At 36.5% G+C, this 21,744-nt stretch overlaps 2 protein-coding genes across 4 annotated transcripts in view; one reads left to right on the top strand and one right to left on the bottom strand.

The window, feature by feature from the left end:
- The window catches only part of LOC148945476 (cardioacceleratory peptide receptor-like), a 593,562-nt gene that overhangs the window by 253,968 nt on the left and 317,850 nt on the right, over positions 1–21,744 (bottom strand). The gene's annotated exons all lie outside the window — the stretch shown is intronic.
- Positions 1–21,744, top strand: part of Nf-YC (nuclear factor Y-box C) — a 149,716-nt gene that overhangs the window by 53,967 nt on the left and 74,005 nt on the right. Inside the window, exons 6-9 of the mRNA XM_089099450.1 lie at positions 3,060–3,170; positions 15,206–15,289; positions 17,266–17,391; positions 19,628–19,634. Coding sequence (XP_088955576.1) covers positions 3,060–3,170; positions 15,206–15,289; positions 17,266–17,391; positions 19,628–19,634 — 328 coding nt within the window. The remainder of the gene's footprint in view (positions 1–3,059; positions 3,171–15,205; positions 15,290–17,265; positions 17,392–19,627; positions 19,635–21,744) is intronic.

Below are 21,744 nucleotides of genomic sequence, written 5' to 3' on the forward strand. Positions count from 1 at the left end.
AAAACAAACAGACATTATTCCGTATATGAAGGGTTGCCCCCTCCCTAATATATTGCTCTGTACGGTAAAGTTTGAGTGTTTGTATCAATCTCTTAAGAACGACTTCTGAGACACGAGGACCGTTTAATGAGAACAAGAAGCTCTTTTAAAAGTGTCAAAAAACTAGCGTTGAGAGCAAGGTATTGAGGAGGGGTAATTTCTGTTTGTTTTGAGTTTTAATGTTGCTCCTTACTTTCAGTTGAAAAAACTTTTTTTTTTCAACCGACCTACGATGTAACTTTTAACTTTTATGATGGTACGTGTTTATTGGCACATATTTTTTGTGAAAATTTTACCGACTGTTATTGCAAGTTAAACCTATATTTACCCTATTTTATCAATTACTCACGCTCATGTTTTTGTATCATTGCTTAAGTTATACAATGATCTCCACCTCCCCTCCCTCCCGATTTCTCTCAGGGGGCGGAAGTGTTATATATTATTTTGTAGTGGTCACCATTTGAAAGACAGAAGAGAGGGCTCTGGCTAGACAGAATAATAATATTTACGAAAAAAAAAAAAAAAAAAAAAAAGGTTAAAATGCAAAACTTTGAGAAACAGGAAAAAATCGCGAAAAAAAAAATAGAAATGAAACTAACCTGAAAAAAAAAAACAATATTTGAAGTAGGCCCTTTTAAAATATTGCCTATTTTACAAGATAAAACAATGAAATAACAAAAACAAAAGAAACAAAATAAACATAGAAATTTTTTCGGCTAGTGAAAAAAAAAAAAAGATACAACAAATCCGAGAAAAAAAAAAAAAAAATCAAGGTGGAAGAATAAAAATGAAACAAGCCTGAATAATAAAGAGTGTTGATGTCATTACGTTTTACATTTTTACTTGTTTTACGTTTTTATTGCGAAAAAAACGAGCAGGGGAAAAAGTAAATAAACAAGGACCGTTTTTCAAAAGTGAAAGACGAAAAAAGCGCAAAATCTGAAAAAGAGAAAAAAAAGGAAAAATCTTAAAGAAAAAGAAATATAAAATAAAACCAGCCTGACTAAAATGGAACATTTGAAGTAGTTCCTATTTATTTAGGATTTGACATCGAAAAGAAGTGATCTCCACCTCGTTTCCTATGAAAAGAGGACCTTTGTCTTGAATTGGTAAATATCCAGAGACCAAGATAATTAAGTTTCCCTACGCTTGCCTTCGAGTGTTAGAAATCGTTTTTCTGACTCAATCATTGAAATAGAATGGGCGTCTAGCTGGATAGATCCCTTGGGATTTGATTTCCAAATGGAAATCATTTGAATTCAAATCCTTAAAGTTGTTAAAGGCTTTTGTTATAAATCATCGCTTTTGATGATTATCTAAAGTTATATTTGAAAATAATTGGCTGCTAGCCGAGTTTTTTTTAAGGGATTTCCTGATAATTGAAAAATAATCTCTATGATTGGTTTGTTCAGTAACTGCAAAGAATATATGAATAAAGCATCGTATTTTCGGAAAAAATGGTAAAATATGTATTTTTAAAATCTCTGTTCATCAAAAGCTCTTACATTCTGATCAGTGTGAACATTTATATTTTAAGTTTACTTTTAATCTTAGAGCCATTCTAGCCGAGTGGTTGGTGCGCTATACTCGAAATCCTTTGTCCGTGAGGACATGTGTTCGAATCATGATGTCGCTCGTTATTTGGTTTGGAACGGGGGTCAGTGGCGTGACTGTAAGATCAGCCAGAAACGATGCATCTCTAAGTAGGTACCTGGAGAAATGTGGGGAGGGTAAATAGGAAGGGTATGTGAAAGCACAGGATGGCCCGCCCCCCCCCCCATTGCACTTCATGGCCGAAGGGCCATGAAACACATGAGTATTGCTGTTAGGGACTGTAAATGCCAGTTCTGTATCTTACCTTTTTTTAGCTTACTTTTAATCTTAAAGTCAAAATTTAATTACAGGCACGTTCGTGGAAAAAAACAGGCACGTTCACTGGTCACGCCTGATAAATTTTATATGATGAATACAAACATGCGTTTGTTAGGAAAACATTAATTGACCTGAAAGTAAATTAAATTAAATTTCATAATTACATTTCTAGCCAAACCTGTGAAGTTTTCTGCACTTACAGCTGTTGTTCGGGGCTGTCACTCGCTCGGCCCATTCAAACGTCTGGTGGTTTGATTTTTGAAAATGTTGTTTAAATTTATGAATAAGAGATATTTTTTATTTATTTGTAATAAACTTCTTTTCATTCTCAGAATTCTATTTTTTTTTTAGTTCCTACACTGGCTTTCTAATTTTTGGTTTGATGTCAAAATGTTTTAATGGTTTTTGCACAAGATGTTGTAATTTTTGCTGTCAATTTAATTTAATTAAATTGACAGCAATTAAATTTAATTAAATTCAATGTAATTTAATTGCTGTCTTCCGACCACTAAGCCATAACTAAATTTCTCTTCATGATATTATGTACCCTATTTAATGTGCATGCTTTCGCTTTAGCACGCTAATAACGGAGCTAAAAAAAAAAAAAAATACCCAAATTAATACTGACTTTCTAATTTGTATAATAGTTCTTATATAATAGTTTTTATTTCAATCTCAGAATTCTACCTTTTTTGGGGTCCTGTATACTGGCTTTCTATTTATTGATCTGATATCAATGTATTTTATACAGATATTGGTTGTCGCACAGGGTGTTCTGTCTATTTTTAACCAAGTTAAAGTTGTGACATTTTGTACCCTATTTAATGTGTATACTTTCCTTTTAGCGTGCAAATAACGGAGCTTAAAACAAAAACACTCAAAGCTATGCTGACTTTCTAATTTTTGTATAATAATCATCGTATGATAAACTTTTTTCCGTTCTCAGAATTCTATCCTTGTTTTTAGTTTCTATACTGGCTTTCTATTTTTTGGTTGGATATCAAAATGTTTTATTGGTTTTTGCAAAGGATGTTCTGGGTAATTTGTTGATGCTGTTTAAATTGCTGTCTTACGACCGCTAATGCATAACTAAATTGCTGTTCATGATATTATGTACTCTTTTTTTAGTGTGTATACTTTCTTTTTAGCACGCTAATACCGGAGCTCAAAATAATACTGGAGCATCCACCACTCAAGCTAATAATATCCAAATTGTACAACAAGTTATTGGCCCCAATGGAGAAATTACACAAGTTCCGGTAAGTTTCTTTTGTCCTATAGAACCAGTCCTTTATAACATTTTCCGTCCCCTAGAATTGTAGCCCACTTTTACTAGAAATTACTTTAGGGAAGTGCGTAGGTCTAGCCTAGATTAACCTTTCATAATAAATTCAGTTTACTTTCCTGGAAGGATGTTTACTATCTTTCATAGAAGATAAGCCAGGAGAAATATTTCTTTCTGCGCTTCATTTCTTTCCTCTATTTTATGTTGTTAGTTCTGTTTGTAAAATGATTAAGCTGGGAGTTTTTTTCGCTCCTGTATTTTCCCCGGAAATCCTGGAACCATTGCTACAATAAGCTGTTGAAAAGTAATTTCTTCCAATCCTGGGTTGATATATTTGATTCAGCTCTCTACTGAAGGGAAGAGTGTCTCAGTTTTCCGCTTTCTCACATTCGATAGTCTTTCTTGATGTAATTAGGCTGTTTTCCGCTAAATAAACTAATTTCCATTTTGTATTCGGTATCATTTTTAAGGCCTGTTTGATGGTCTTACCTTACCTTACCGATATAATTAGTTTCGCTTTGGACTAGCAGTTCCCTGATTCTCTAATCGAAAAGCTTTATTGGAATTACTAATTACTAATTTACTATTCATGCCTACAAGTACTAGAAAAGTTCATGGTCCACCTTCTCACTAAGATTGAGAAGGTTCCTCAAAGATTCACACTTCAGAACGTTTCATGTGTTCCTGTGTGGGTTATTTAGAGTTATTCTTGGGACAAGTCCTTATCTTTGTGAGAAATTTTAAAATATTTACAGGTTTTTAAGTTTAGAATCGTGTTTTTTCAAAGGCCATTTTATTTCCTATTGACCTTTCTCAGTGAAAATACCGAAAAGGGTTTTTTGTTAATGAAAATACCAAAAAAGGTAATTTTTAATTGGAGTTATCAAATTTAGAAATGATCGCAGTTTTATTTTCATTTTTTATTATTTTATTATTTTTTATTATTTATTATTTACAGTTTTATTTATTATCTTTTCATTCTCAGAATTCTATCTTTTTTTTAGTTCCTACACTGGCTTTCTAATTTTTGGTTTGATGTCAAAATGTTTTAAAGGTTTTCGCACAAGATGCTGTAATTTTTGCTGTCGTTTTAATTGCTGTCTTCCGACTACTAATGCATAACTAAATTTCTCTTCATGATATTATATACCCTATTTAATGTGCATGCTTTCTCTTTAGCACGCTAATAACCGAGCTAAAAATAAAAATACCCAAATTTATACTGACTTTCTAATTCTTGTCTAATAGTTCTTATATAATAATTTTTATTTCAATCTCAGAATTCTAACTTTTTTTTGGGTACTGTATCCTGGCTTTCTATTTATTGATTTGATATCAATGCATTTTATACAGATATTAGCTTTCGCACAGGGTGATCTTCCATTTTTAACCAAGTTAAAGTTGTGACATTTTGTACCCTATTTAATGTGTATACTTTCCTTTTAGCGTGCTAATAACGGAGCTTAAAACAAAAACACTCAAAGCTATGCTGACTTTCTAATTTTTGTATAATAATCATTGTATGATAAACTTTTTTCCGTTCTCAGAATTCTATCCTTGTTTTTAGTTTCTATACTGGCTCTCTATTTTTTGGTTGGATTCACACTTCAGAACGTTTCATGTGTTCCTATGTGGGTTATTTAGAGTTATTCTTGGGACAAGTCCTTATCTTTGTGAGAAATTTTAAAATATTTACAGGTTTTTAAGTTTAGAATCGTGTTTTTTCAAAGGCCATTTTATTTCCTATTGACCTTTCTCAGTGAAAATACTGAAAAGGGTTTTTTGTTAATGAAAATACCAAAAAAGGTAATTTTTTAATTGGGGGGATCTAGAGGGGGGCACTGATATCTTTCTTTCCATAAGAGTTATCAAATTTAGAAATGATCGCAGTTTTATCGGTTTTTATCAAAAGGTGAATGTAAAAAAAAAAAAAAAAAAAAAAAAAAAAAAAAAAAATGTCGGAAAGAAGGTAGTGGAAGTGATATACCATTTAGTCGATCAATATTCATTTTTAAATCTGCTCGTTACATAAAATTTTGGTTTCAAATTTAGCCCTCACACGAATGTGTAGCCATATGTCCACTGAAATATTTAGTCTGTTTGTGACTTATTTCACAAAATGGTTTTTTGAAATTTTTTGCCATGAACTTGAGATACGTAGAATTTTGATAATAGAAACTATAACGAAAGACACATCCGATTAGCGTCATTAATCTTTTGTCAATTTTTCATCATTAAATGTGCATGTTTCTTTTTTTCTGGAGGTATATTTATCATCATCATTAATATTTCTATTTTTTTTATTTATTCTCCGTTTTATATTGTTAGGTTTGTGGATAAAGTGCTAAAGTTGGAGTTTTGGTTTCAATAACCAAACGTAATATGTAACTTGTATGTTTGATGTCGGCTATCTTGCATTACCTATAAATAATTGTTTTCCTTTTAAAACTTCACAAGGACTTGAGGCACACATGTTTTTTAATTAAGTTGTACTTAAATTAAATTTAATTAAAAGTGTAATGAACTTAAAATTTTATTATTGAATATAAATAATATTTTATTTAATTAATACATTAAATTTAAATAATTCTATTCCTTTGAAAACGCTTGTCTTATAATCGTGAAACCGGAAAATAAAACAAATAACAGTGTGCTTTTGATGTAGGAAAATTAAGTTTGTATAAAAAAAATGCAACCTATAGCAAGGCCGTATCCTAAGCGGTGACTAGGGGGTTATATCCCCCCTGAAATGTTTGTTCAGCTCGTAAAAACGTAACAAAAATGAATACAAACAAATTTTTTATGTGTTTTTTAAATTTTTTTTTGTATTTTTGCAACTACCAGTTTTTTGCTCTTTACGCAATTTAATGTCTTTTCATGATGTGTCTTTTCAAATATATTTGATTATTAAAGCAAGTCCAATTTCTAACAATGATTTCTACTAAGCTTCAAACTTTTGGTTTTCTTTTGTAAGATTTTTGAATTGTTGTAATCCTTAATCTCGGTCACCCCATTTCTGTGTCGTCTGGTCCTCCAGCACCCGCTTGATTTCCTTGTCCAGCTGTAACTGTTGACTAGTTGGTCCAAGGCCATCATTCCAAGCGAAAGAAAAACCTGTTTTATCCAGTACCTCCTTGACTTTAAAAGGGCAAGAATTTTTCCGTGGTAACTGAAGTAACTCATCACATGCAGCCTCCAGTAGCCTATCACTGGGTAGATGTACAACCCTTAGCCAAAATTTTATCGTTTGGACCATTCTGTAACTTTTAAGAGACCACAGTCCAAGGTCTCCTTTAAGAAATTGAGTAAGGGTCATTCTATGCAGTCCGTACAATCTCTTAAAATAACATAACTGAACGCTTTCTAACGGGGCAGCGTTCTCATGTCACCAAATCTCTCCTCCGTAATGGAGAATCGGCATTATCTTAGATAAAAAAGGAAAACCTCTTATGTAAAGACAAATTCTTTATTCCACTAATTTTTTTCCGGAAAAGTGAAAATGTTGCAGCTCTTCCCCATTTAAACACTTCTTTAATGTGAGAGCTCCATCCACCATTACTTTGGAAAATAAAACCAAGATACTTTATTTTTTCAACTATTTCTATTTGTTGTCCTCCAAATACAAGTATATTTTCAATTTTTTCTTTAATTGTACTAAAAATAACCACTTTAGTTTTCATAACGTAAACCTGTAACTTTTTCATTTGTAAATATTCTTCAATTAAATCAAGTGATATCTGTAGCTCCCTTGCCGACTTCTTCACCAATGCAGTATCATCCGCAAATAATAACACCGAAACATTTATTTTTCCAAAACACACCTTTGGAGCCCACTTTTTTTCCAGAAACTGCACAATATCATCATAGGCAGCGCCCTAGCGCTGCCTAAGTAAAGAACGATGTGGACACAATGTGTTTTTTTTTGGTTCTCCATACCCGGGCACTTCGTATCGAAGGAGTTGTCGTAGAAACTTCGAAAAGGGCTCATTCGATTGGAAATTGGAGTGGCAAGTGCCCTTTTTAATAGTCGAAAGTGATTGGAGGGCAACTAGCCTCCCCCCCTTCACGCCCCACCTTACCCCAACACACATCCAATCCAAAATTGGAGATATCCAATTTGTTCAGTGTGGTTGATTTCCAGATAGAAAATATGTTTTTGAGGACACTAACTCACAACACTCGGGGCAAGGGTTTTAAGTTATGCCCTGGGGGCATTTAAGGTTTTTATAGAAGGTGTTGTCGTAGAAACTTCAAAACACGCTCATTCGATTGGAAATTAAAGGGCTAGTACGCTTTTCAATAGTCGAAAGTGATTGGAAGGAAACTAGCCGCCCCCACGCCCATCTTTCCCCCAAATACATCCAATCAACATTTTGAGATAGCCATTTTGTTCAGCGTAGTTGATTTCCAGATAGAAAATATGTTTTTGAGGGGGACACTCCCCCACAACCCTCAGGGCAAGGGTTTTAAGTTATGTCCTGGTGGCATATAAGGTTTTTATAGAAGGCGTTATCGTAGAAACTTCAAAGTAGGTTCATTCGATTGGAAATTCAAAGGGCTAGTACCCTTTTTAATAGTCGAAAGTGATTGGAGGTCAACTAGCCCCCCCCCAACGCCCATCATTCCCCCAAATACATCCAATCAAAATTTTGAGACAGCCATTTTGTTCAGCGTAGTTGATTTCCAGATAGAAAATATGTTTTTGAGGAGGACACTCCCCCACAACCCTCATGGCAAGGGTTTTAAGTTATGCCTTGGGGGCATTTAAGGTTTTTATAGAAGGTGTTGTCGTAAAAACTTCAAAACCGGCTCATTCGATTGGAAATTCTAAGGGCTATTACCCTTTTTAATAGTCGAAAGTGATTGGAGGGCAACTAGCCCCCCCCCCCACGCCCATCATTCCCCCCCTCACAGCCAATCCACAGTTTGAGGTAGCCATTTTGTTCAGCGTAGTGGATATCCAGATAGAAAATATGTTTTTGAGGAGGACACTCCCCCACAACCCTCAGGGAAAGGGTTTTAAGTTACGCCCTGGGGGCATATAAGGTTTTTATAGAAGGCGTCGTCTTAGAAACTTCAAAACAGGCTCATCCGATTGGAAATTCAAAGGGCTAGTGGCCTTTTTTAAAAGTCGAAAGTGATTGGACAGCAACTAGCCCCCCCCCCGCCTATCTTTCCCCCAAACACATCCAATCAAAATTTTGAGATAGCCATTTTGTTCAGCGTAGTTGTTTTTCAGATAGAAAATATGTTTTTGAGGAGGACACTCCCTCACAACCGGGAAGTAGCGTATCCAGGGGGGGCCGGCGCGGCCCGCCGCCGCCCGGCCCCCCGGGCGTTATCCATTTCTCCAGCTATCCATTTCAAATGGCTATCCATTTCTCCAGCAAGCTTATATAATTATTTTATCATCAAACGTGCAATCGCCTCCTGTAATCAAACAAGATGTCAAGAAATACTTCTGATTATTTAACCTCCGCAGCTATAAGCACTAGCTTCTCTGCAATGAATGAATTGCAATATGAAATCGGACTAATAGGTAATGGTTTGTTAAAAGGTTCAAACGTTGCTATAATTCTAGTAAGCTAAGTACTGACACAGACATATCACGTGAGAGAAAACAAAGAGAAATACCTTATATCGCAAGTCCAGCGAGATATGGTGGTTTTGAGCCTCCTGTAGAAAACTTGCTGGTGGCGTTTCAAGGTTATGATTTGACATCCCAGTTCAGCCTCCATTCGGCGTTGGCCCAGTCTTTATCAACTCCTTTCTTGAAGGCATCTAGAGTTTTAGATTGGACGGTGGCTTCGGATAGGCTATTCCAGAGTGGGACGGAACGGACTGAGAAGAACTGTTGGCACTCTCGCTTAATGCACGGGGGGCCTGCAGCTTCTTGGTGTGTCCTCTTGTGGTAGTTGAGAAGGACGGGGAAAAGACATGACTTAATAGGTCATTTTCTTGCAACTTACGAGTTGCTATTATGTCTCCTCTTTTCCTATGGTATGCTAAGGTAGGGAGTTTGAGTAAGGTGAGACGTTCCTTGTAAGATCTGTCTTGGAATGCAGAGATAAGCTTAGTTGCTCTTATTTGGACACTCTCAAGTACTTTCACATCCATCTTATAGTACGGAGAGGCTAGGGTCATGCCAAATTCCATGTGAGGACGGACCATGGCTTTGTACAGTTTCGTAATCACTCCCGACTTCCTGGTGGTAAATGTTTGCTTTATGAGGCCAAGGGCTTGGTTTGCTTTTGCAACTTGAGCTCCTGTGTGGCAGTGAAACTTCAGCTCATTGTCAACAATAACCCCCAGGTCCTTCTCCTCACTGACTGCCTCAAGCTGGGCGTCTCCTATGTGATATGCAAGTTTTGGATTATTGCGTCCAAGATGTAGAACTTTACATTTTAAGGCATTGAACTGTAGACACCAATCTGATGACCATCTAGATAGTCTGTCCATATCTTTTTGCATAGTTGATAGATTTAGGTCGTTCTGGGCCAGTCCTAGGAGCTTGCAGTCATCAGCATATAGCGTCAAAGAATTCTTCAGGTTTCTTGTACAGTTATTGATATACATGCTGACAAGCTTAATTAGTTCTAGGTAGTTCTTGTAGTCAGATACTAATATGAAACTCGTGCTTTACTTGAAGAGCGGTTTCTCGGGTTTTCTGTTTGCGAAAATCTCACCGGCTCTGCAGTAGCGAAACAAATCATCGGCCAATGCATTGCGTTCGGCTTAAAAATGGAGACATTTACGGGGGCTGGTTTTGATGGGACCAGCAACATGTCAGACTGCTATTCCGGTTCATAGGCAGAAATTATGAAAACATATCCGCATGTCATCTATATCCACTGTGCATTGCACAGCTTAAATTTGGCTTTATGTAAAACTAGTAAGGTGGGGCTTGTTAGGTCAACCTTTGCTTCTATACCGCAGATTATATAATTTTTATCATCCTCACCAAAAAGAACGAATATGTTTGTAGAAGCGTTGCTGTCGTTTGTCCCGATAGTCCTGTGAGGAAGTTTGTGAAGTTGTGCAAAACGAGATGAGTGGATTGTCCCGATTGCATTTTAGTTTTTATGTCTTTGTATTGTGCGATTATTTCCGTACTTGAGGAAATAGTTGGTAGCATACGGTGCGATACGTAAGTTATTTCAAAAGCGAATGCGTTGGTTTCAGCAGCAACCGAATTTAGTTTTATGTTCATGATGACTATGCTAGAGTTTGTAAGTGCCATAATGCTCTCTGTCTCTAAGGCGCTGTAAGCCGAAGATTTAGACTTAGTTTAGTGCTGTCGGCATATTAAGCTATGTTCTGATACTTTACTGCAGTCAAAACAAAATAATTTTGAAACAAGTTTTCAGAAAGCCTATGAGCTTGTACAAGAGTTAAATGTGGCTCCGGCTGTTCCAAGGTCAATCCGCCGAAAGTCCATCAACGATAATGAGTCCATCAAGGTTTTTTTTTATCGCGAGTCATTGTTCAAACCTTACTTTGCTTCACTTATTGAAGAATTTGATCAAAGATTTTTGCGCCATCAGCAGGCATCTTTAAAAATCGGAAGGCTTTTACAAGCTAACAGCAAGTCATTAAAAATTAATGAATTTGTGAACGCCGTTGCTGTTTATCAGGGATTTCACGGGGGTAGACGTGCGCTGGAATTTGAGTTAGTCCTTTGGAAACAGAAGTGGCTTGGAATGTCTGAGAAACCATCAACTGTTGCTTCGACTCTTGCGTCTTGCGATGCAAAATTTTTCCCATGCATTCGAAGGCTTTTGACGATTTTTCAGACATTACCAGTAACTACCGCTTCTGCTGAGAGGAGCTTTAGCTGTCTTAAGCGATTAAAAACCTATCTGCGGAGCTCAACGGGCGAGAAGCGTCTGAACGGACTAGCTCACATGACCCTGAACCACGATATCCAGGACGATGCTGACCAAGTTTTTGATCGATTTGCAGCCAAAAAAGACCGGCAGCTGTTACTGTGAGAGGTTAGGTCGTCTTTCGTTGCTCGTTTCTCTAAGTGCAGTTGATTCTGTTTTTAAACTTTAATTGTGCTTCATCCTCTGTAAACAATGTTAATATCAATACATTTCTTACTTTCATGGCTGCTATATTAGGTAGACTGAGGCCCCCACCCCTCCAAAACCAAATTCTAGGCAATTGCATTTGCTATAATATTATTTTTTATTTACTTGGTTCTCTAAAACAAGGGCTCCATAGGCAAATATAAGGAATAATGCACTTCTTTTTTTTATATTTTCTAAATTCTGCTACTTTAAGGCAGTTCCAAAACATCTAATCGCCCAAAATCTAACTTTTTTTAAAATTCTGACTTTGTTGGCAAAATTTTGTCATCCATTCTCAAACAAAAAAAAAGTCTAAAACTTGAAATACTCATGACAAGTGCGTACTTTTAATTTCTTTACCTAGATACCCCCCCCCCATACCCCCGCCTGAAATCTTGCAGTATGATAGATAATTTTCTTGCTCACATGACTGCTATAAAAAGGTAGACTGACGGCCCCCCCCCCGAAACAAAATCCTGGATACGCCACTGCCTCAGGGCAAGGGTTTTAAGTTATGGCCTGGGGACATATAAGGTTTTTATAGAAGGCGTTGTCGTAGAAAATTCAAAACAGGCTCATCCGAGTGGAAATTAAAAGGGATAGTGTCCTTCTCAAAATTCGAAACTTATTGGAGGTAACCTAGCCCCCCCCCCACGCCCATCATTCCTCAAAACATATCCAATCAAAATTTTTGGATGGCCAGTTTGTTCAGCTTAGTGGATTTCCAGATAGAAAATATGTTTTTGAGGAGGACACTCCCCCACAACCATCAGGGCAATGGTTTTAAGTTATGCCCTGGGGGCATATAAGGTTTTTATAGAAGGCGTTGTCGTAGAAACTTCAAAACAGGCTCATTCGATGGGAAATTCAAAGGGCTAGTACCCTTTTTAATAGTCGAAAGTGATTAGAGGGCAACTAGTCCCCCCACGCCCTTCATTCCCCCAAACACATCCAATACAAATTTTGAGATAGCCATTTTGTTCAGCGTAGTAGATTTCCAGATCGAAATAGCAGGCCAAACTATAAAGTCTTAAAAACGAAAAGATTTAAAGTATTATTTTCTTTTTCCCTGAAAAGACTATGTCAATATAAAACGAAGAAAAATTAATTTAAAAAACTTTAGTGCCCTTTTTAATAGTCGAAAGTGATTGGAAGGCTTGACATTTTTATAGTAAAGATCGAAGTGGGTATAATGTATTATTTTTTGTTGTTGTTGTTGTTTAGACCACGGCACTTTGTATCGAAGGAATTGTCGTGGGAAAATCGAAAAGGGGTCATTCGATTGAAAATAGAAAGGGATGATGCCCTTTTTAATAGTCGAAAGTTATTTGAGGGCAACTAATCCCCCTTCCACTCTCACCCTCCCACGCCCACCCTCCCATGCCAACCCTCCCATTTCTGCTCTTAAAATTTAACCAAATCAAAATAGCGTAAGTGTATCCAAGCTATCAAAGAAAGTAAACAGATTTTTCTGCGAATGGTATCAAGTTTTCATTTCAGGTCAACTAGAGGAGGTATGAAACTAAATTAAACACTACTATTTGTGTCCAGATTTTTTAAAAGGGGTGTTGTTAAAAATTACTGAAAATTTTTCTCCAGCATACAAATAGCAGGCCAAACTATAAAGTCTTAAAAAACGAACAGATTTAAAGTATTATTTTCTTTTTACCTGAAAAGACTATGTCAATATAAAACGAACAGAAATTAATTTAAAAAAAAATCCACAAAATTAGTTTTTCAAAGAAAAGTAAAGAACTCCATTAAACAAAAATTAGCAAAAATAAAATAATCTACCAAGCATTAGTCCTTAGTCCCAAGTCCCAAGTCCATTAGTCCCAAGCATTTGCCTTAGTCCCTGAATACATACTAACAAATAAACGAATAAAGCTGAGAGGTAGACCCTACGTCTCTTTTAACACTTTTCAAGGAGAGCTCTATCAACGTTGTCAATTCCTTTCTTAAGTAAAACAAACGCAACATACAGCTTATTTCTACCTGATCCATACTTCTCTATCAATGCACTTAACACAAATGCTCTATCCGACGTACTATGCCCTTTACTGAAACCCCCTGCTACTCTTTAATTACCCCATAGCCCTCCAACCATTCATTCAACCGATTATCCAAAATCTTTTCTAAAATTTTGCTAAGTGCAGGCGATAATGCTATTAATTTATAATTATCATGATTACTAAGACTACCTTTCTTAAGAAGAGGTTTAATTAAACCTCTTTTAAATATTTAAACCTTTCTTAAATAGAAGGTTTATTTATTTAAACATAATCGATACTTTCCACAGAGAAGGCCCTACACCACTACTAATTCTATTAAAAATACTCACTATAACTAGCAAAAAATACCCAGAAACTTCTTTAACAAAACTGCTGGTATGCCATCCATTTATGGCCCTGATCCTCCCTTCATCTCCTTAACTACTTTCGTAACTTCTTCTGAGGTTACATCCCTCACTAACTCATAATATTTTTCTGTCATCGGAAACTTCAGAATAACACTTAATTCTTCACTATCCAGACCACTAGAATCTTCTTCTATGCTCTCAAGAAAACTAGGCCAAGTATCAGCTTCAGGGATTTGTGATTTGCCTTTTCCTTGTCTATTTTCGTGCCTTATTCCTGACCATAATTGCTTTGTATCCCCTATCATATAGGCCTTCTCTATCTCTTTCTGTTCGGCACTCTAACTTCTCCCGTTTTTTCCTCCGTTTCAGCTTATTATATTCCCTTCTCCTTTCCTTAAACCGTTAAAACAAACTCTGTCTTTCTTCCTCTATAGAGCAAGCATTCGCTAAATCTAATAGCTCCTCCATCTCCTTTTTAAAAGGACTACATTCATCCTAAAAAAAAAAAAAAAAAAAAAAAAAAAGTTTTACTCTTCATACTCGGTTTCTCAGACACACGAGCACACTCGTAAATCAAAGAACCCAAATTTTCCAAAATTTCATCTATATCTCTTGTTTCTTCGTGGAGACTCTCAACTTTCTTAATCACTCCAGGCCTCACAAGCTCCTCATTCATCAACTCCAGCTCCTCTTTACTCCGATCACTCTTTAAAAACTTCCCTGAAAAACAAAGATCCTTCGTTACCCTACTAGTAGGCCTATCATCTTTCTTGTTCCTTGGAACTCCTCTTCCAAGGCAAAGCTTAATCTCAATTGGTAAGTGGTCAGAAAGTACGGCCCTAAGAACCTCAACATCAACTTTCAGGGCCACAAGCTTAATATCAACCAAAACATAATCAATTACACTAGGGTTTGTCCCCGACAGACAGATAAACTAATTCCCCTCCCTATCCTTCCCAAATCTTCCTTTTCCAATTACTAATGTATTATCTGGACACAGACCCAGAAGCCTTTTACTCTAACAATTAACCCTTCTTGCAATACCTTCGCTCCTTCTAGATGTCTTATAAATATCAGGTATCAGGTCCGGAGTATCAACAAATGAAACTTGGCTAATCTCCTTTCGTATTCCCGTATAAGCATTAAAGTCCCCCACCACCAAAAAATAATCATTATCAAAGAGAGATCGCAATTGTCTAAGTTCCTCCTCTAGTAAATCCCATGTCGCTTCTACTTCATACGAACTATTCTGAGGGGCAATATATACCGCACCTAAAATCAAACTTTTACCACTAATTAGATGAATCCGAACCCATATAATATTCTCCGAAAAACTAGGAATTCGAGAATGTTTACCGAAACCACCATGCTTAATTAACAACAAAATACCTTCATAATATCTCATATCCCTTGCTGGTTTACGCGTAACATTTTCTACCCAATATCCTTCAAAGTAAGGCACTGTATCATCACTATGCCACGACTGAACAAGAGCAATTATATCAACACCACCTAGGTCCTTCAGTACTTGTTCGACCTTATTTCTCACAACCTGGATTCAAGTGATTACTTGTATAGGGTGAACATGGCCATACTATCCCTACTCACTTAGAACAATCTGGTCATGTATCGGCAGGACAAAGGGCATTTATGGCTCATCAGGTAAGTATGAAAGTCTATAATAATCTTTTGATGACGCAGCTCTGTTGCTCCTCGACTGACCTCTGCAGTTAGCTTTTCCACCACCAGATCTAGAGTCCTTTCTTGCAACATTACGGGCGTCAATAAGATTCTGATCGTCTGGGTTATGACTTCCCAGGCCTTTCCACTTTTTAGTATTTTTCGCAACTACGGGAGAATTTCGGACGGGACGCGGAGCACCCGTTGAGGAATGCGGTTTCGGATCACGTATATTAAATTCGACCACCGTCTCGCTATCACTCTCGGCCTGACTATCACTCTCAGACTATCACCGCTCTACCAGCGTCGGAAACGTCCATTTTTTCGCTAGCCGGTTAATTAGCTAGTTCGACTTTCCTTGTTTCTGCTGTCCCATTTCGATGAGACCCCAGTTTATTCACTTCATTGGACCTGTTGGTTAATTCCTGACAACATTCCGAAGGAAAGTCATAAACAAACACTCTGCCGTCGATATCGACAAAGCGTAAACCTCAACTGATCCCGCACACATTCTGAATACGTCTTTGACGTCACAACGGTAGAGATTTAAGTCTGGTATCTACTTATTAAGAACCATAATAATTTTTTGCTTCAGCGTATATATAGCATGATTAATAGGTTCGAAGTTATACAGGACGACGTTGCGTCTTCTCAGTTCTTCATCAAATGCGTCAGCACGCATAGTAGCTTCACGTAAATTCTTGCAAAGCATCTCAATTTATCTTTTATCTCTTCACAAGCTTTGGCATTGTCAGATAATTTTTGGTTCAAAGAAAAAAACTGGCTTTCAACTGATGTAACCTTCACTAAAACTTTGGGCAGAGTCTTTTCAGTAGCCTCAATTAATCGTGCTGTCAGATCTGGCTTGAAATTAATTTCCTGTAAAAACTGAGCACTGGTTGTACCCCCAGGCATAGCATAAGTTAAAGCTATAGTCGCTCCGTTTGAGTTGTTCATTATTCCAAAATTTCAGTCCTCCTTCACCTGCTTACGTATTTCTGCTTAAATATTTCAAATCAAGAACAATAATCATATATAAAGAAAAAGAACAGTCCAGCGTCGTTATCACAAGAGTCTGATAATAAATAATGTTATACAATTATAATATTATCCAATTGTCCAAAGCAAATTGTTCACAGCGCTATACAGTATTGTACACAATATCAATCGTTGCCCGTTGAAATAAATATTCAAACAATAATCCTCTGTGAAAACTGGCTAAACAATATAAACTGGTTTAGACCTTAACAGGTCAAAGACGGACGAAAGACTGTATATGAAAATGACGTCACTCACATAATTTTTTCTGAACTTCTAAAAACAAATTTTCTCAAACGTCTGACCTATCTAGATCGTTTTTTTTAGGCCAGAGTATATCAGGATGCTAATTATCCCGAAAAAATATGCTATAATATATATATATATATATATATATATATATATATATATATATATATATATATATATATATATATATATATATATATATATATATATATATATATATATATATATATATATATATATATATATATATATATATATATATATATATATATATATATATATATATATATATATATATATATATATACTTTCTCTCTCTCTCTCTCTCTCTCTCTCTCTCTCTCTCTCTCTCTCTCTCTCTCTCTCTATCTCGTCCCTGATAACGAGAGAAAATATGTTTTTTAATTAAAATAATTCTGAAGAAATTTTGTTAAGTTAAAGAACTTTGAAGAAACTACTGAAGACGATTTAAAAGTTTAAAATTTGAATTCAAACCTTTTCGTCAGAAACTAATCATAGAGAGGTTAGTAGGACTGTCGCCAAGTTTCACGTCATTTGATGCAGAATTAGTAGCAAATTTAATTAAGTTCTAGCTTTATCTCCACGTAGGCGACCTTATTTTGACTAATTTTGTTTCGCTACATTTCATTTCATCATAACCTTCAAAGTAGATCGAAACTGTACAACAAATGTATAATTATCAGCGTGGCGTTCTCGAATGGATTGTCTGGGTTAAAGCGAATAGACTTACCAACAAACATGTCCTGTGGTGGCCTGGTGGGATTGACCTCTGCTTGGTAATACGGGATACGGATTTTTATCTCAGCTGCAGCAACCCACCACAGGGCCTAGAACTTAATTCCAGGAATGGGATTTTGCGAAAGTGTCCCTATAATAATACGAACAAAAAGAGGTAGAAATAAACATAATTAATCTTACGGATTTTTTCTTGTACAAATATTTGCAGCCGGCATATCACTGATAACTAGTATATTACCATAGATCATTAGAACCATTTCTGTTTACCCAAGTACTTTGCAAAACTGTTATCGTGCTATTTAGCAATTTTTGCTAATATGCCATTCTTGCTAAGGTGGCAAGGCGTTAAGGTGACAAGGTGCTAAGGTGGCAAGTGTAGTTTGGCTTAAGCGAAACAATTCACCGCGAATCTTTTTTAAACAAAAGTTTGTAACAATTTTCTTCCGAGTAGCTATTCCGAATGGCGAGTAGTTAATTGCTATATTTTATTGTTTCATAGGTTAATTCCTACATGAAAGTCTGAGTAAAATGAATGAAGTTTTAGAGGTTTTGCGAGTTCAGGGTGCTAGAATAGGATTGAAAATTAATGTTAAGAAGACTAAGTCACTAAGGCTAGGAATAAGTGAAGATGAAAAGGTGACGTTGGGTAACGAAAAGATTGATCAGGTGGACAGCTTCACTTACCTTGGTAGTATTATTAGTAAAGACGGTGGGAGCAGTGAAGATGTCAAAAGTAGAATAGCCAAGGCTCAGGGTGTTTTTTTTTACAATTAAAAAAAGTTTGGAACAACAGAAAGGTAAATCTGCAAACCAAGATTAAAATATTGGAAACTACAGCGATGACAGTGGTCAAATATGGCTCTGAAGCATGGGCGCTCCGAAAAGCGGATGAAGATTTGCTAGATGTTTTCCTGAGAAATTGCTTAAGGATTGTTCTGGGTACCCGGCTGACGGACCGTATTTCAAACAATAGGCTGTACGAAAAATGTGGTTCAATACCGCCGTCCAGGGCTATAATGAAAGAAAGGTTGAGGTGGCTAGGGCACGTTGTGCAGATGAAGGATGACAGATTGCCGAAGATTGTTCTTTTTGGGCAACCGTCTAGGGCTAAACGGAAAGCAGGTCGTCCTCATCTAGGGTAGAAGGACGTCATAAAGAAAGATTTAAAGGAAATGGGAACTTCATGGGCGGTTGTAAAAAGGGAGGCTTTGAATAGATTGGGATGGAGGAGGAGCGTGCGTAGCTGTGTTGGCCTCAGGTGGCTTGGTGCTGCGGTGAGTTGTTAGTAGTAGTAGTAGTAGTAATTCCTACATGGGAAAAGAAAAACAAGTTGATTTTTGAACCGAACTTGAGCCACATTAAATTTTTGGAAATTCGTTTTAAAATGGATTCTATTAAAGTTTGAAGGGGAGGGGACCTGGTATCGTTAGTTTATCCTTGTCAATTTAGTGATGTATATGCGAGGAGAATTACGGCTTTTTTTGCCGCTCTCCAATTTTCATATAACAGCTAATCGTTTTGTTAGGACGACGGACACAGTTGATAGCTACAAAATTGTTTGCTAAAATTCTCGGAAATGTAATAATTGGGAGGGAAACATAAAAACTACAAGCAGGAGTATAATAATTGAGAGAAACATAAAAACTACAAGCAGGAGTGTAATAATTGGGAGGGAAACATAAAAACTACAAGCAGGAGTGTAATAATTGTGAGGGAAACATAAAAACTACAAGCAGGAGTGTAATAATTGGGAGGGAAACATAAAAACTACAATCAGGAGTATAATAATTGGGAGGGAAACATAAAAAACACACAACAAGTTTTTCTTGGCATAAGTTTGGCCAAGAAGACCTCAAGGCAGGAAAAAGAAATAAGCGATAAGAATATGCTAAATATAAGAAGTACTATCACTCCTGAACTCTCTACTAATTTTCTAAGCACATAAACAGTCGTTCTGTTTTGCTGCTGTATTTGGTCTTTGAATATAGTGCTTGAAATTCTCCAACACTGGTTCGATTTCTAAGCGAAATTCTCTAACACTAATCATCCAGCAGCTTTTCTTTGAACAGTGGAAAAACCCTTTATTGAACGAAATATTATAAAGGAACCAAAGAGCCTGTTGGACAACGCGGGACAACGTGCATATAAAAATAGTAACATAAAAACGGATACTCTCTTGCGAACATCAGGAACCAACTGCCTCTGATATTTCAGCTGAAAAACACTCGCTTCAGGTACGGTACTCGCAGTATAATGTCACATAATTGTTTTCAGATGGCTGGTAATTAGTAATAAATAAAAACTAATATAATATTTATTAAGATTTACAATTAGTCATGTGGCCTTCATAGTCATCAATCGTGTTGCCAACGTTTGGAAGTAAGCTGTACCAGTTTTCCAATCAAAATTGTACCGCAAGAAAGTAATTTGTATCATCGGAACAGCAGTTTAAAAATTTCCCATAACAATAAGAAAATTTGAATAAACTAAAACTTGGAACAGATATTTGAGTCAAAAAGGAGCAAGTAAAACCTAAATGTATCGGGAAATCTGATTTTACCAAAAATTCCCAATGTACTGCACTGTGCCAGGACCTCCAAATTTTACCAAAAACGGTACAATTGTACCGCGTTGGCAACGCTGGTCATCAACGGGAGTTGGTCTTTCACCTCTGGAATGCTCTTAGGAAATGACGGATGGTTCGTGTTATTTTAAGGTAATGAATCCTCATTTCTATGAATTTATTGATGGAAATCTTTGGAATAAACAGGTTTGCATTCTTCTAGCATTCAACTGTCAAACGGAGTTTCACGTTGTTTTTTTCAAAATACGATGGAAGTAAGGCAAATAAATAATCTGTTTAGCTATTGCTGATTGTCTTATTGCTAATAAACACAAGCAATAACCAAAAAGTGGGAAATCGTAACCAAAACTTTGTGAAATTGTATTATTATTGATGTATACACAACCGAAACCCACACAGTTCAACCATCAAAAAAGTAGAATTTATAATTAGATTCTTTATTGATTTTGAAACTCAAGACAATGTGTAACTAGCAAGTTACACATTGTAGCCCCCAAAGGGAAGAACAACAACTATTTTTTCTTGTGAAATGTGAGGTATGGTAGGATGGGGTGTCAGGAGATCTTTTAATGACACGAATCGGAGTACGAAGTCTCAATTTGCAACCTCCTTTCAATAGCTTACTTCACTTGATAGGCTGGTCTTTAAAGCACTTATAGACCACCACTTACGATGGACTTGTCATCTTACTGATGACAAAGGCCTCCTTACCGTCATTTAACGACTGTGTACTATTAATTACTATCGGTGTGATGATTTGACAAGGCTTCATGTAGCTGTGAGATTTTAAAGACCGATTTTATGACTTGTTGTGATTTATGTGCTAGATTATCCATACTGGCGATTCATCATTTGTGAATGGAGCTGCCGAGCCAATATAACCACCGCTTTTGCGTAATGTTAGGCTGGTGTTGCACGAGTAATCATCTCTTCGAGAACAAGAGTCGGGAATTGTACATCTCTTCTGTATTCCTAGCAAATAATCTTGGAAATATGAATCTGGAAATTCTAAGTTATGCCCCCCCCCCCCTAAATTTTTATTTTAACCGAATTTTCCCGTAGATATATGCATAGAAATTATGTCTTTGGGGATAACAAATCCCCCCCAGCTCTCAGGGCAAGGGTTGTAAGTTGCTGAAACTTTTCAAGCTGGGATCCGACCAATTAGTGGGGAGAAAGCAGATCATAGGAACAAAAAAATAGTGTATTTTTTGGATTTTAAGATATATGGGCCAATCTGATATCTGGGTGGGGGGGGGGAACTAGTCATGATATATACCAGATGGGATTATCTGAATCAAATTTAGTGAGACGTAAGTGCTACTGTCTTTTTGGGTTCATGAGTCGGTCCGAATTCTGTTGAAGTTTTAAAGAAGAAGGAAGGGGTGCACCCGCTGTATATTTAAGGAGCCCATAATTCATTTCACTGCGTGACATGGGGAGGGGTCCCTAAAGGCTTCTCGTCACATTAAATAGAAAAATAAATTATCGAGTATCAACTAAACTTTACAGGAAGTAAGGGTTAGGGTTCTAGTTGGGTCTTTTGGGGGTCTAGACGCAATCAAACCTCTGTTGGGGGGGGGGGGGCTATTTTCGTTTAATCAGGATATCAACCAGAGCGGGTTTTTGAACTCTCCTAGCAAAATCTTGCTATCAAGTAAGAGTAAGTTCCCTAGTTCTGTCTTATGGGCAAAATCTGTTTTTCATCAGCCTACCTACTAGGGGGAGTGAATCACTGTCGAAATCCGTTCAAAAAAAGGTCTAGTCAAAAATTAAAGTTCGATTGTACCTCTGAAGGAAAGGTCAC

Source organism: Artemia sp. Qi Xiang Cuo, chromosome 13 (genome assembly GCF_049724085.1).
Source record: "Artemia sp. Qi Xiang Cuo chromosome 13, ASM4972408v1, whole genome shotgun sequence".
Lineage (NCBI taxonomy): Eukaryota > Metazoa > Arthropoda > Branchiopoda > Anostraca > Artemiidae > Artemia > Artemia sp. Qi Xiang Cuo.